This window comes from Grus americana, chromosome 2 (genome assembly GCF_028858705.1).
Source record: "Grus americana isolate bGruAme1 chromosome 2, bGruAme1.mat, whole genome shotgun sequence".
In the NCBI taxonomy this organism is placed as follows: domain Eukaryota; kingdom Metazoa; phylum Chordata; class Aves; order Gruiformes; family Gruidae; genus Grus; species Grus americana.
Window position 1 is genome coordinate 10,241,335 of NC_072853.1, and position 16,887 is coordinate 10,258,221.

Consider the following 16,887-nt stretch of genomic DNA (forward strand, 5'->3'; position numbering starts at 1 on the left):
TTTCATTCTTTTCCCTATATTACCACTTCAACTCATTTTTCCTCATTGTTCTTTTAGGAATTATACTCTCAGTCCTATGATGCTGTTGGTGTGATGTTCGCTTCTATTCCTGGATTTGCTGACTTCTACTCCCAGACTGAGATGAATAACCAAGGAGTAGAATGTCTGCGCTTGCTGAATGAAATCATTGCAGACTTTGATGAGGTAATACCAGCTACTAGAGAAAATCTGATAGTGCTTAAATGATGAGTTCCCAGATGCCAAATATGTCATCCTAAATTATCAAATTTAATAACTGTTCTGCTTCCAATAATTGTCTGATTTTTTAACTCCAAATACAACTATTTCGCTTTTTTGCACTTAGTTTTGCAAAACTTTGATCTGACTGACCTAGCGAGATAAAGACTGAATTCAATAGTTACTTGAGTATAAACGTGCATAAATAAAAGCACAATCTTCTCCAGTGTATCTAGAAGGAGAACATGCCTTAGTTCTGTAGAAGAAAGAAGGATGAAAATATTTTCAACAGTTTTGGAAAGGAGTGGTCTAAATCCAAATAGATAAAGATGTTTGGAGACATTGGTTGAATGGACTCAATGAATGTTAAAGATAAAACACTGTCAAATTAAATGTGAAGAAGCAAACATTGGGTAGAAAATGAAAGGTGGTGACATATTAACTGAGGAGACCTGTCTGGTCAGGTATGTTATACAGAGGTAAATGAAATAAAGCTGCTTGCTTTACTGAGGAATTCAGAGGTGAAGGGAAATTTAAAAAAAAAAAAAAAAATGGAAAGGACATAGAAAGGAAAAAGAATTTATTTAGGTATCCCTAGTTTCAGAAAGAGGGGATAGCAGCCTTGCAGTACCTAACTGGGGCCTGCAGGAAAGATGGTGAGGGACTGTTTATGAGGGAGTGTAGTGACAGGACGAGGGGTAATGGGTTTAAGTTTAAGGAGGGTCGATTTAGATTAGATGTTAGAAAGAAATTCTTTACTGTGAGGGTGGTGGGGTACTGGCACAGGTTGCCCAGAGAGGTTGTGGAGGCCCCATCCCTGGAAGTGTTCAAGGCCAGGTTGGATGGGGCTTTGGGCAACGTGGTCTAGTGGAGGGTGTCCCTGCCCATGGCAGGGGAGTGGAACTAGATGATCTTTAAGGTCCCTTCCAACCCAAACCATTCTATGATGATGATAATTCTATAAGATAAACAGGAGAAGAAAAGTCAGATCCCCAATGTAACTATTGCCAGGTGTAAGCAAGGAAAACCTGGAAAGTGAAGAGAAAGTCAGGAGCAAGTTGCATACTTGATATTGCATATTCTGCCAACTAGTTAATAAGGAAGCTTAGACAGATGGAATCATGTCCTGCAATGAGCCCAAGAGGAATTAAGAAAGGGGATAAAGGATAGATTGATGGACAGCTTTGAAAAAACTTTAAAACTGGGAAGGGTGCAAAAGGCCAAAATTACTTAGCATGGAGAATTTTAAGCTATAGACTGCAAGCAGTTTTCAGGATTGTGTAGCCTTCCTGAGCTCCCCACATGGTAGAAGTAGAATTTGAGCCATCTCTACGTAACAGTGAGATTGGATCTGTGTGCCAGACTGGAATGGTCCAGATGATAGAAAAGGGGAGGGGAAAGGAGGAGGAGGTGGTGGTGGTATCATTGGTCTGTGACTTTGTTTTTGGAGAAGTTATTTAGAGATAAAGTGGGAAATCAACATCCTTTTCAGAATTCTGATGAGCAAGGCAAGATTAGTACTAAACTGGACAGCAGGGGAGAGGGCACATGGGTAGCAAGAAATCATTGAGAAACAGTAGAAAATCCAACCCAAGAAACCCGTGTTCTGTTTAACCTCTGCTCATCCCAAGGAATTTTTTAATTCATTTCTGCATTGTGGTAGAGTGTCAACTGAAGAAGTGATGAGTGTCTTGTCAGCTTAAAATTAAGATGCAGTTCAAGAAAACAGAATTTGTTCCCTCAAAAGGAGCTGGATCTGGATCTCACATCCTACATGAGCTATGTAACCATGGAGCAATTGTCTGAAATGGAAAAGGGAAAAAAACCACTTAGATTGGGGTTTGAAAAAAGAGAACATCTTTTACCACTTTGGCTTTCAACTCAAAAAGCATTATCAGAGTGAGAAAGATTGAATTTTTGAGAGAAGACAAGAAGGCATACTTAGTCTTTGCATCTGGACCTGGATTCTGCTCATAGACTGAGCATATGGAAAACTTTTTTCCAGAAAACTAAAGCTTTGGCTGAGTTCAGACCTCTCCAGGGTTTAGAATACAGCTCTGATTTGAGAATCAGTGTCTTTTTTATTTTTTAAATTTATTTAGTTTTACCTCAGTCCTCAGGTTTTGATTTGGTTTGGGTTTTTTTGCCTTGAAGAGCAAGTATCTCCAAGGGCTTCAGAGGAAGGTTCTGGAGGAAAAGAGGAAAGTGGAAGGCATACAAATGAGAAAAAGAGATTAGGGGAAAAAAAAAAAATTCTTTTTTTTATTCCATCCTGAGCAGCAAGTACCTAAGGCCTCTCACAAGTTTTGAAGAATTTATTTTCAATTTGCTCCTCTGGTGGAAGTTATGTTGTCTTCATTTCATAATTGGAAAACAAAGGCACAAAGGGGTAATTTACTTTCCTGCATTTTTTTTTAAAACAAAGACACCTTTTCCCATGCCGGAAGCTAGAACCTAAATATGAACCCAGATCAGGGTCTTAACTGCACCTTGATCCTGCTCATCCTGGGCATCTGTATGGGGAATGTATACAGAGTGGTAGCTCATAAAAGCTGGACTACAGTTAAGATTACCAAACTCTGAGAGACAATGAGATTGAGAGTTTATCCATATAATTGGTCAGACACTAAAATTACTAGTGGGAAGTAGAAGAATTCACAGGGGACGCATTCCTGTGCAATTTTAGTAGAAAACAAAACTACTCTTCTATGAGAAGAGCTCTGTAACGAGCTAAGCTCCTGCACTGCTTTCCCTATAGGTATAAATACCTGCTTCTTATCTCTGAGATCTTGCACAGCTGTCAGCATGTTTCTTGATTTACAGTTTTGTTTTTCGTTCCAGATCTGATTAAAATGATTATGGCTCAAACTTAATGCAAAGCCTATTGCTATGAATTAATTTAAGTTATTTTGTTGTGCACGTTCATATAATCTCCATAAACGAAAATCCATTGCTGCTGTGGCGATTACTGAAGACAAGGTTTTCATCAAAAGCCCTAACACAATATTACATTCAGGCCCCTAACACCTGCTCTGTAATTAATAAAGGACCTAATTAGGGACTGTATTATGTCCCAGACATGTTTAGTTGAATAATAGATATGTTCTTGGTATGGGTAGTAAATGAAATTATGTGATCCCCTGCTGACTGCTAACCTACTTCCAGCGTGGTCATGCCATTAGTTTATTCTGTCTAAGCAATCTGAAAGGTGATATGCCAGACAGAACAACTGAAGTGAGTAATCCTACCCATGGAAAAGGAACCAGAAGTCATTTCGGGTACAATGTTTCAGGGCCAGCAATGTTTCCATGTCATGACTGACACTACATGATGTCACCATTCCTTGGTTTTCATTATATTTCTTACCAAGATTGTCTGCTGTCTCACTATAGCCCTGGAAACAAAATGCAGATGTGCAGCTTGAGAGCAGAGCAGATCTGTTAGCCATGGGAAAACTTTGCTCCTCAGCATCACGTGAACACCTCTGTAGAGATACCTAAATGTAGAAGCGTTAGCACAGGAGAGTAAGACATTGGTACCTGGTGCCATTTGAGATATCCCAGGTGATTTGAGACACCAACATGGGATCATCAGGTCCCATACTGCACTGTCAGAAAACTCATGCTGTTCTGGAGCCAGCCATTGGAGGTTTTTCAGGGAAGTATGCTCTAGATGACCCTAGACATCTATATTTAGACAAATGATTTGAGTTCCTAATCTCAAATCAAATTCTACACTGTGAGTCCCCTCCTTTCCTTACATAGATATTAGTAGGAGGCATGCTGTGTCCACAGGGCCAGGAAGATGCTTCTAAATACGAATTGACCTGGTTTGGAAAATGTGATAGGTGCGCAAGATCTGGGTTATTTCTTTCTTCTTTTTAGAGTTTCTTTGTTAATACAAAACAGAAGGCTTACGATCCTGATCTGTTATTTGGTTTTCCAGGTAATTGATCTACGTTAGAGACTCAAAGTCAGTCAAACAAAAAATAGTGAAGGGTGGAACAGAACCTGCCGCCAACAACTGCACAGGGTAGCAGCCCACAGAGGAGTCAGGTCATGACTGGTCTTTCTTAGGCAGCTGGGGAAACCTGGTCCAAAAGTCAGTTTTGGGGACTGTGTGATTGACTCTTATCAAATCATAGCCTTTACTCAGGATTTTTTTTTTCCCTGATGGCTCACAAATCTGTTGATTTCCAAATTATCCAGGCTTCCTGTCAACTGAGGCAGAATGGAAGGTGTTGATTTCTGGACTGACAAAACGAGATTTTTATTATTTTTTTTTAAAAATTGACATATAGCATCATTATAGAATAGAGTTATATATAATTTCTATTTTGTAACCAAGCACAGAGGTGCTGACAGGAGCAGTTCATACATCAAAAAATGAACATGAACGTTGAAAATCTATTTTCGTTATTACCCATTTTTATATGATGACTGTAGTCTTAAGACATACAGGGCTAAACTCACATTCTTAGAGATGCTGCACTAAAAATAATATTGGAACAGTTCTCCTGAAGACTGTGATTCTTGAAGGAATTTTCTTTTTCTTGTAATATTCTTTCTAGCCTTTTTAATCTATCATCTATGTATCTTAGTGATGTTACAGTTGGGATTTGTGCTTTAATAAGAGATTTCTAGTTCATAGGCTCTTCCCCACCCCCTCCCCTCCCCCCCCCCCATTTTCTTTATCCTGCAGTGATTTACATGGTGTTTATGACAACGGATTTGAATATATTATGCTGGTACAAACAGAGGTTTCGGCAGAACACAGGATCCTGCTTTCAGACTTTGCTGATTACTTTGCAATTGCATGCCATGTCCTGGAACATTCTCTTTTGTTACTACTTTGTGCATGTTTCATTGCATGTGTATATCCCAGGGTCTGACCCCCATATAACCTTGGCTGTACATGAATTGCAGCATCAAGCCATTAGTTGTTTTTGAGATACCAACCGCATTCTAGTGTTTGAAAATGTTCCCTGGACTATCTTGGTAAATTAGCAAGCCTGTTTAAAATGTCATAAAAAACAGCTGCTGATTTAGGAATGAGTTGGAATATCTCTCCCCAATATCAAAATCCATCATCCTACCATACTGTGAAGAAAGTAATTGGTAAATAAACCATTATGTGAAGAAGCAAAGAAGCTATCTAACAGACAGGATAAAGCAGGGGGGAAAAAAAAAAAATAGAAATGTGGAAACAATAATGAGTAAGAAGAAAAAAGATAACTTGAGATTATTCCTTGTAAATTGCCTCACAGCCAATGGGTTCATTCTTTCTTAAAAAGAGTCATTTTAGATATTTATCATGCATTTTAAATTACTGTGCTGTTTGCTGTCGCTTCCAGCAACCATCTGGAAATGAAAATATAGGCTGTTTTTAACCAAGACCATTTTCTCCCCTTGCCCACACACCTGGTGCTCTCAGACTGCTCACAAAAGCAGAGCTACAAGAAATGATCTTTTTCTTTAAGAGAGCAGTTGGAAGAGCTGCCCTTGTAAGAGGGAAATGTAGATAATGGGCTTTTCTGGCAGTTTGAAGAAAAATGAGAAGCAGGTCAAGTTTTTGGACTTTCCTGACTTGGAAGGGAGCCATTAACCATACGGATTTGTATTCCCTGCGCGCAACGCTGTGCAGCCCCCCATTAGAGACAGATGGTGCGGTATCTGTACACGAACAGCAAAGCTTCCAAGACCCCAGCGCTCTGGCTGACGTACGTTGTGGTTAGTTCAACAGCAAGGGATATTTTATGTTACGCCTTTGGTATGTTTCTCCCTTTGAATGAAATAATCCCTTTAGTTTTTAATTGACAGGAAACTCAAACCCACAAGATGGAAAAAGAGTGCATGACAGTGTATAAAAGAAGGGGGAAATGCTTCATTAAATTTTTTGCTGGATCACAGCAAGAATCTTTTTCATTTAAATCCCAACTAAGTTGACTTTAGAACTGAAAGTTTGAAAATCCTTGTCTCTGTGAACTGTTTTACTTAATTTCCAGGACTGCCTAACTGTATTAATACCTAAATTTATTAGATACCGTACTACTTGTCATGAAGTTTCCTGGGATATTTTGGTATTAACATCAGCAGTACACATTTTTAAAGCCTGTGATGAGGTGATATGTGCCCATATCCCACATAAAGCTATTGTCATTGATGCAGTTCGCAGCCTGAACTCTGCTTAGATCTTTCAAGGAATGTAAGGCTCTGGCTTCTATTTGATGGAAAGTCCTAAGTTTAACTGTGAAGATGGGCTTGGAATAGGGACTAAACTGTCACCCCCACTCCACTCAGTGCTTTAGTCACTAGACTAAATTTATTCTTCCTCTTGCAGATTCTCAATCTGACAAGTTCTTTATGCCTACTTGGCAAGTATTGGTATCCCAATAGATACAGGTGTTTACCACTTCCCATCGATTCCCTGTATTTTTTGTAGAAGGGGAAAACACATAACAAAAACGCAAAGTGAATGACCCAATGGACATACCAGTGTTAGGTCTGAGAGTAAATAGAGAGAAGCATGGGATACAGGAGGATTTGATTGCTCATAGAAGTTCTTTGGAGGCATCTACCTCCACCCATTGACTGTGTAAGATGGTTAAAATGGTTATTTTAATTGGGCTAAATTCTCTTTAACACTGGTCTCATCACCTGAAATGTTGCTGTAGCAGCACTTAATTTGTAAACTGAGCTCCCCCCAAAGAGATTTAGGAACACTTTTAAGTGACCAAGTCTTCTTATTTCCACACACACATACACAGAGAGTTTGTCTTCAATAATTTTCAGTGATTGTACCTCAGGAAACACAGTACTCATCTGAATTTAAGTTAGGCTGGAATATGCATGTGTTATATTATCCATTATCTGATTTACCAAACAGCTTTACAGAGCACAGCAGAATTTAGCTAGAATGCATGCTGTGAGTAGATGAAGTTGCAAAGTCCTAGCTCAGTGTGCCCCAGAACCCAGAAGAAACTGTGCGCCAACTGGAAGATACCATGAGTGTAATGATTCATTTCGATATCTGTAGAAGCATTTTGCATTAAGAATTACAGAAGTAACAGTGCTTTTTATATATGTATTAGTTACTAGGTGAAGAGAGATTTCAAGATATTGAAAAAATTAAAACAATTGGCAGCACATACATGGCCGTGTCAGGATTATCACCTGAAAAACAGGTAAGAAAATAGTTTTCTTTAAGAAGCAAAGCTTTTGGTGTGTCCAGCCATTCATATTACAGAATATTAGTGTCATCTTTCTGATGTTCATAGAGCTGTGTTTGCTAAAAGAAAATAGACGTTTGCGGCTTCTGGCAGACAACAGTTGCACCTCTTGAGGAATTGAAATGTCATCTTGTGCTCAGAACAAAAACCATATGGATTTGTTCCTCAAATTTAGGTTTATAGGAGAGAAAAAAAAAATAATCTCATTTCAGTCACACTGATGTGAATCTAGAGCAGGTCTGTCTATATCTGCAGACATACTCTAAAGTTACCGCTGTAACTGAGACTGGAATCTGGCTGAGAGGCTCCAATAATCTATGAAGCAAGAGGATCTATTAACTGACAACATACTTATGCAAGTATACGGTCGCATTTATACATTTTTTGTGATGATGTAGCTGTATATCTACAGACTATGTGATAAACTATACATCAGAAAGAACGGAGACCCATCAGTTCAACTGAAGAACATCACAAAGCCAGAAGCCTGCACGCTGCCCTCACTTCCAGAGGTGCAAACAAAGCTGAGGGAAAATCAACCACAGAGGACACGTACACAGTCACAGCTATAAACCTCAGATAAGTCAAATGAGAGAAATCCATTCATAATTGCATCCAAGAATATGCCTGGAAACGGGGTCTCCAAAGAAATAAGACAAGGCTCTAAAATACATCCAGCAAGAAGTTGGCTGTTGCTGAAATCTGTCTTGTTTGGCAACCAGTGTCTCTCCCCAAGGAAGAGCATCACAAAAAAGGGTGTGCTGCCCCGGATCAGCCACAGAGTGGGAATCAGATCTGCCCATGTTGATTGCAATTACCAGGAAAGCAGAAGCCAGATTAGTGTGAGCTTTATAAACTAGAAAATTTCCATTGTTTGTTTAGAATACATTATAAAACATATGGAGTGTAACTAGCTGAGCATGTCCCACCTACAGAGTAACAAGCGATGCTAACAGATAGAAATCCACAAAACTAGGCACGCATGAGATCTTTGTTTGTTCCAGCTCAAAATGCTTCTGTGCAGAGATGAACAAAGCAGGACTGAACACCAGGGAGGTAGCTAGTTATAGTTACACAGATCATAACCACTTCTTTTGACTCTTGATGTGGGTAAAAATTCAAAGGGAGAAAATCTTTACTGCGTTTCCAAAACTGATTAACTCATCCATTTTCTTGAATTGTAACAGCCTAATGGTATTTTTATATATGGTTTTAAATATACTTATCTTCATATATACATGTCTATCACATTGTCAGCATCTAAGAGGTGAGGGCTGCTGAGGAAGGTTGGTATGCTGTGAACTGAATGAGGCTGATGACAAGGACCGAGCATGGCGTGAACAGAACAGGGTGATGCCAGGGAGATGCTTATGTTCAGGATTAAACACTGAAGATGATGAAAATTGCAAAGGGCTGGACTGCATGAACTAGAGGGGACCTTCCTATGGACTGGAAATTTGTTTAATGAAAGAGTTACCTGGCTTCAGAATACATCAGGTGACATCATGCCATTATTGGGCCAAAACACCGGCTGTTCCTTACTCCGCTGCCACTCAGAGAAACAACTAAGGAGTTCCCTGTCCTCCCTTGAGACTCCTGCCTCACCATCGGCTCTATTAGTGTTCAGGAAGACCAAAACCCACTCCCGGTCCCCATCTGTATATCGACTGCCCTGCAGGACCAGGAATGGAGGGGAAGGAGCAGGGAGCAACGTGACTGTTCTAAGCAGAGGCAATTAATGAGTTACAGAATAGCCTTTTCTCTCCCACTTAACCAGCCTAGGTTGGCTGGCTTCCTCTGTTGTTCCTGTTGCTATTCCATCCCTGCGGGTACTGGTGCTTTTCCTGGGTGACAGTTTCAGCAAAGGAGAATTACATCTTTCACTTATTTCACTCTACTTCTTGCTTACGTGGGTCATCCCTGGTTCTCACTGGTTTTTGTCCCTTGCACCTAAGCTATCTCAATCCTCTCTATACTTTCTTTCTCAGCCTTGGATTTCACATGCCTTGCCAATTCCCATGACTGCCCGTCAGATTATTGATAGGAAATTACTGTCTTTGGTACTTCACACTAAGCTTCTCTGTATCCAGTGTTCTAATATAAGTGTTGTAATATAACTGGGAAGCATTACCATCAATAATACCCTACATCTCTTGGGTCTAGCGTGTTGAAACTGTTCTTACAAATTTCAAATTCAGATACTTGGCACTTGGTGGGGATGGGTAGGAGCTGGGCAAAGGCAAAACTTTTCTAACATATTGGTTTATAACTTGTTTCTCAGCAATGTGAAGACAAATGGGGGCATTTGTGTGCTCTGGCCGACTTCTCCATAGCTCTGAATGAAAGCATACAGGAGATCAACAAGCATTCATTTAACAACTTTGAACTCCGTATTGGTAAGCATAGTTCAAACATGAGAATTAAAATGGGGTTTTGTCTGCAAGGATTGGACTCTGTAAGTGCACCCCAGAAGCATTACAAGGATGTGTACAATTTAAAAGACTCCAAATATGATATCCTCTGTTTTCTACTTGACTTAATCCCAGGCAAAGTTAGAAATAAGAAACACTCTGTTTGCAGAATACGAACCCTGATTAAGGGACTGCAGGAGCTCTCAGTTTTAGTGAATTGTGAATGCGTAGCATAATTAAGCTACTGTCTTTAGCAAGTCTGGCCAAAAACCCATAGGTGTAACACAAAAAGTGAACCATGCAGTCCAGACCTAACTCCAAGCTTGACACTGGCTTCCACGGTCTCTAATTCATCTCCCTGTCTTAGATTCTTCTTCAGTAAAGGTGTAATAGTAGCTTATCCTAAACCCTGTGTGTATACTATGGTTTTGCACAAAAATTGAATTCCAGTTCTGACCTGACCCGTCCCAGTGGCAGCAGCTCTGAATTGCTGTGATGGGGAACCTTTTATCCTGGATGAGATATCGCGGATGGCTAGTAGGATGCGACATGAAAAGATGGCCTGAATATATGGCACGTAGCAGGAGGAAATCTGATGGCTTCTCATGCTGCCTGGATCACTGGCCAAAACTAAAAACCAGCTGGAAGAAACATGTCCTTTACAGACTACCCTGCCACAAAAAAGCTGAAGGGTATACATCAGTCACCACATGGAGGGTCGCAGCATTGCTCTGTGTGTTCTGCACTTCCTAACAGTTTTGAATAGAAAACTTCCAGTTCCCAAGATTTCTCAGGGAACTTGTATCCACTCCTAGTAAGTGTGGAGCACTTGCAAAGATTTCGTAGAGCATGAATGTAACAATATTTGGAAACCATTTCTATCACCAATTTAAAAAAGTATTCTTTAAAAATAATCTAAAAAACTGAAATCCTTTTCCTAAAGATGTGCCTTTCACTATCATTAAATTTATTCTTAAATCACTGCTGGAGAAAAAATAGTCTCCTCTATATTATTGCTTGGCTTGAATTTATGCAACAAAATCTTACAAGATACAGTCTTTCAATAACTTCATAGAACACTTTAATATTTTTCACTTCATGGAACATAAGAATGTAATTTCTTGACTGTATAGCCGTAACATTGTTGCCTTCAACAAGTGTAGACCCAGAAAGATCCTTCCAGAGAGATCTTTCCTACTATATAAGAATCAGTTTGCAGGAGCTTTGGCAATAGTGTGCAGAATACAGATGATATGTAAGTATTGTGGTTCCACTGAGATGGTTGTCTGTAAAATAACTCTGCGGATATCACTTTTCATTTTTTCTAGCTTTTCTGGCTTTTTTTTTTCTTACTTTCTTTTTATATACACCTCTTAGGCTTAGAGATAAGTGTATCTGAACCAGACTTCATCTGGTTCTTAAGTGCAAATATAGTTTTCAGCCATTCTTGTCTAACTGGCTATCTCTTCTCATTTTTTATATATATATATATATGTTGTTGTTGTTTTTTTTTTAATAGGGATTAGCCATGGCTCTGTCGTAGCGGGAGTTATCGGTGCTAAGAAACCCCAATATGATATCTGGGGCAAAACGGTTAATTTAGCAAGTCGAATGGACAGCACAGGTGTTAGTGACAGAATACAAGTGCCTGAAGAAACGTATCTGATCCTGAAAGACCGGGGATTTGCCTTCGACTACCGAGGAGAGATTTATGTCAAAGGTATCAGTGAACAGGAAGGAAAAATCAAAACATATTTTCTTCTAGGAAGAGTTCAACCAAATCCTTTAATCTTACAACCAAGAAAACTGACTGGACAGTATTCATTAGCAGCTGTTGTATTAGGACTTGTACAGTCTCTTAACAGGCAAAAACAGAAGCAAATCCTTAATGAGAACAATAACTCTGGAATCATAAAAGGACATTATAACCGGAGGACTTTGCTCACTCCCGGTGGATCTGAGGCAGCAGCCCAGGCAGAGGGGGCTGACAAAACTGAATTGCCATAATCAGCATTTTGTTTGTGTTCTTTTTTTTGTATTTCTTTTATATATAAAAATAAATATACAAATAAAAAGGGTTTAATTTTTTTTAGAAGAAGTGTGATTATTTTCTGGTGTGGTATTTTGATGAGATTCAGGTTCCTACGTTTTAATAAATGGTGCCAGCATCTCTTCCCCCAGCTGTGACTAAACTCTGAACTATGTCTCCAGACATAGTAGCTGTAAGCCACCATTCTGCTGTGCCAGCTACCTGCAGAAAAGGGTAAGAATAAACCTCTGACTGGAGGGATTTAGAACACAAACTGTGTAGGGAGTTAATGGTGGGGAAAAGAGGGAATATTGTCAATGCTTTTCAGGTGAAAGCAAAGGCATAAAGAGATTGAGTAGGTTCTTCTCCCCTTTAGGTGCCTTCAAGTAGAGTTATACACTTCTAAGCTAGTTGCCTGGTCTCCATAACAGCCAGGGAGAAGCTAGTCAATACAGCCAAAAGAATTTAAGGTGTGCTGTCTGCGAAGATGTGAGGATCTGGGATACAGAAGAGGTGGATCTTGCCCTAAACCCACTGATTCCATTGACTCCACTGGCTTCGGGCTCTTAAAATAGCCTAAGATGTCCCCCTCACAAGCGAGTGATTGCACTGTAGACAGATAAATTGCATGTTGGTATCCACCTGACCTCTTGCACTCAAGCCAGAACGTCATGGCTTTCCTGTAGGCACTATGTCACATCTGTCAGTCCCGTTTGGAGGGCTCAAACACACTGTGATATCTTATTCAGCACAAGACACCTATGAACAGATGACAGAATTACACCTTGAATGACATGTCTGGAGCCTACAGCTGGGTCTATTGTCCAGTCAAGGAACTAATCCAATTCTCTGGAGTCACTTCCCAGAGCTTAGCTCTTAACCCCATCACCAGTGTGAGTTCTCACCAAAACAAGGGTTGTCTGAGGCTGGAAAACAAGTACACACTGAAGTACAGTAGGAGATAAAGCTCACCGCTAAACTCCTGCTCAGTTGCCTCAAGAGGAGGAAAGGCCAAGACTCAGGATACTCTGTTCATACTCCATTCAGGGTACTCCAGACATTCCTGCTGGGATGCTACAATGGCACACCTAGGTGTTATAAGCCCTGCATCCAAAGGAGGATAACTTTTTGGAGTATGGCTAATTAACTTCACCTTGGAAACAGTAAATATATAGCACAGGTTTCTATATGCATTGATGCCATGATTCATACTGAGCTGTAAAGCTCACCAATGAACCTCTCATCAAGACTGTATGCTCAAAGGAACTGGGTTTGTCTCAGTAAAAATCAACTTTAAAATAAATCACAGATGGAATTAGCAGAACCTGTAATCACACAGCAATCCCCAGATGAGACCTCACACAACCAATACAGTGCACCATACAGATTGTTTGTAAATACAGGCTTTGCTTTTTGCAGGCTGTTACCCAGTCCTTAAAGAAAACTGAGGTTTCTTGGGAGCATCACCACTGGATCAGTCACATTTTTAAAAGATGGCCAATATGGCTAGGAAATCATGATTCTTACATTTTAGAAGACACTATTGTTTACTAACAAAAGAGGCACCAAAACATAAAAGAGTTTAATTGTAGTAAGATAAAAATAATCCTTTTCATTGTAAAATAACCAGATGAATAGGTTTGTGGGGCAAAATTTAATCAGCTGAGTGCCATCCTCAGAAATAGAAAGTAATAAAAATGACCAAACAAATTTCACAGAAAATTGTATCACTGAACAATGGGTCTGAGCACAGAAAGCAAAGAGCAGTCTGAAATGTTACACCCACTGATGATGCTGCCAGTAACTGAGCTCTCATTCCAAATTAATTACTCCTTTGAATCCTCACTAATATAATTTTTTATGCCACACAAGGAAAGCTGATCCCCTCAGCTCACCCAGGCCAGGGCTGATACTGTAGGAGATGAAGACAAGGAAGGCCTAGCATCTGAAGCTCTTAAATTAATTTCACATTTACAGTGGTATTTGAGGCACTAAAGAAGGAAGTTTTGGCTGGTTTATACAGTTCATGAACAGCTGCCCTCTCCTTCGCAGCTAATTTCTGTGCTGGATGGGTTTACTTCTCCTGGTTCTCTAAACATTTAATTCTCGCTAATATTCCAGCTGAACTGGTTTTCTAATTCTCACCACTGCCACCAACTCCCGTAATGACGATTAGCAGTGAGTGGAAGGTGTTAACTAGATAACGGGATTGGAGACTGGAGCTGTGAGGGCAACTTCACTGCTCCTTAGCATGGGCCCAAATCTCCTGCTTCTTATCATAGACACAGACCGATTTGTGTGTTATCCCTCTCAAAATCCCCATGAGTATAACTATGTTCCTAAGCAAAATTGTCTGCTATGAAGCCTGAGTCTGTGCTGACCAGATAAAGAGTTTGCTGAATCAGCTCATTGCCATGAATAATTCTGTAGTGAGGAATTTCACCTGTGACTGCCGCAGGTAAATCCCTGCTTGGGACTATTTCTCTACACTAGATGGTTATTTGTCACCCCAGCATTTACGCTGCTTGTTCCTTTTCCAAGTGTGATGACCTTAAAGGTTCAGCAATGCTATTTCCCACTGTAGCATCTGTTTTCAGCAGAGCAACAGCTATTATTTATGGTCTCAGTCTTCTAGTTTTACTCCATGACCTTCTGGTACTATTAGAGCATCCAGCTTTCCCTCACAACTCTGTCTTCAGGGTTTCTTGATCGTACAGGATAGAATCGCTCATACAAGAAGGGTCTATAAAGCCAAAACACCTGGTTAATACCCTTTGAAACATGCATGCCTGGGTTAATAAAGGTTAAATTGCCTTGATATTGTACATCTTTGGCCAAAACACCTAGTCAATATTGAGAGCTTCCCTAGATTTTCCCCATTGAGAGGAGAAAGCCTTGGCAGAAACTGCCTATACTCTTTGATGTCACCTTATTTATTTCTACAAATTTGCACTACAAAAACAAACAGCAGCCAGCTGCTTACTCAGAAATTTGTACCTCGGTCCCTCCAACAAGCTCTGTGCCATAAGCTCTGCTGACTTAAATGTTTTCTAAACAAACAGGCTGAAATCCAGAGCTTTCTTCTCTGAAAAGCAACATGCAATCAACTACATCAAGGGGAGTTTATTCCAGCTTTGAGGTACTCATTCTTAATCATTAAAGGAGATGGAATATTGACTAGCTGGACGATAGTTCTGTACCAAAATCATTACTCTGTAATGCTCCAAGTGCATATTTGCAACCATCGCTCCTTTATTCTAGCAAAGATCATACCTGTGGCAAGAGTGCTTGTTTGCAGGACAGTGAAAAGGTTTTAGTGTTGATTAATCTATGCCATTCACCAATTTTAGTAATATCTATCCAGAAAGTCACGTTTAGGTACTGATACCCATCAAGGTTATCTACTCTTAGCTTACATTAAGTCTCAATACAGAAGAGAGTTTACCTCTACTGAGCACAGTGTGATAGGCGTGATATCATTTAGAAGTGTGTGCTGAGAAGAAAAGCAATTCAAAAAATAGCCTTTGCACACAGAGCAAAAATATCACTCACTGTCCTCAGCTTTAATTCATGTCTGAATACTTCACAGTCGTTTGCACATTGTGAAAAGCACAGGAAAAAAATAAAAATTTCATCTAATCCTTTTCTCATTAGCGGAACTTCAGCTGCCTTCCCTAAGCACAATGGGAGTCAAGGAGTTTATACAAATACACAGCACAGCAAAGGGGGGTCATAGCCACATGTCCTGTCGCTGCGCGCTGTCAGGCTGCAACACAGGGAGCAGAGAGCCTGGCTCCAGAGCTGACTTGCCAAACACATAGTGAAATGATCTGAGGAGCAGGAAATAACCACATTAACCATCGTCGGTGGTACATGGTAAGCGTTATAATTGCACAGTCAACTTATTAACCTCCCCATCAATCTTTTTCTGTTGCTCGATGGCAGTGACATGATTAAGCATTTGTGGTTTCCCTAGCTCTGTGCTTTGCTGGAGGAGAGAAGAAAAATATGACAGTGGAGCAGTCGGCAGATGCGAGGGAAGGGGTAAAAAATTCAATATCCATATCTCTAGGCACTTAAAACTTATTGCAGTTCAGTTAGTATTTAAGGAATGCTCTCATTAGCTCTCATGGTAGAACAAAATATTTCCTTGGTTTATGTAACTTTAGTAGATAATTCCCAATTTTTTCCCCAAATAAATCTTTTTTTCTATTTTCCACTAAGCTCTTTTTTAGGTGACGGCTGTCAGAGTTACAGATGCATCAAGAGACCAATTCATTCAGCTCTTTCACGTGAAAATGACAGCACCACGCAGGGCTGGTTAGACAGCATCTCCTGTAAAATGCCACTCATGTTACTTCCCCTGACCCGGATCTCCCTCAGCCCAAAGTGGTTTTTTTTCTGGCTGATAAATATGTTAATATTGATATGCTGAGCATCTCTCTGTTTCATAGTGCATGTACCTTTTGAGGGTCTTGAAATCAGTGCCTCCTTCAGCAATGCAATATTTTTTTTAAAAAAAAAAGCACCACCATTGCCACATGGAGAAAAAGAAGAAATCTCAGCTGATTTGCTGAAAATCTAAGGTTCTGAAACAAATGACATATGTGTGAAATTACTTTTGATTGCAAAACCCACTCCCAGCAGCAGTGACATGGGACACACCAAGGGATATTTTCACAGCAACAGAATATTAAGTATGATTTTAATTAACTCATCAATTACTTAAAATAATAAAAATACAACGGCCTCTTCCTACTCATCTTTCTTCACAGAGACTATGTGACAGACTGTCAGTTTTCTAAGTCTCTACAAATCACCAAGTAATTTTGCTTCAGATGAATGACTGCCTCCTCTGGACGTGCCCAGATTGATGCTCTGAAGCTACGTCCAGGCGTCACATCCCTGTCTCTGGGGTCGGCACACTTTGTATGGGTAACACCAAGGCTCCCAGTGGCACCAGCTCTTCCCTCATGGTCCTG

At 40.0% G+C, this 16,887-nt stretch overlaps 1 protein-coding gene across 2 annotated transcripts in view; it reads left to right on the top strand.

The window, feature by feature from the left end:
- ADCY8 (adenylate cyclase 8) overlaps positions 1-11,946 on the top strand; it is a 129,411-nt gene extending 117,465 nt beyond the window's left edge. Inside the window, exons 15-18 of one of the 2 annotated variants that reach the window (XM_054816995.1) lie at positions 58-204; positions 7,328-7,420; positions 9,747-9,861; positions 11,396-11,946. In XM_054816995.1, coding sequence (XP_054672970.1) covers positions 58-204; positions 7,328-7,420; positions 9,747-9,861; positions 11,396-11,883 — 843 coding nt within the window. In that variant the 3' untranslated portion in view covers positions 11,884-11,946. The remainder of the gene's footprint in view (positions 1-57; positions 205-7,327; positions 7,421-9,746; positions 9,862-11,395) is intronic. The other variant, XM_054816996.1, reaches the window with a different exon arrangement.
- Positions 11,947-16,887: the final 4,941 nt, after the last annotated feature.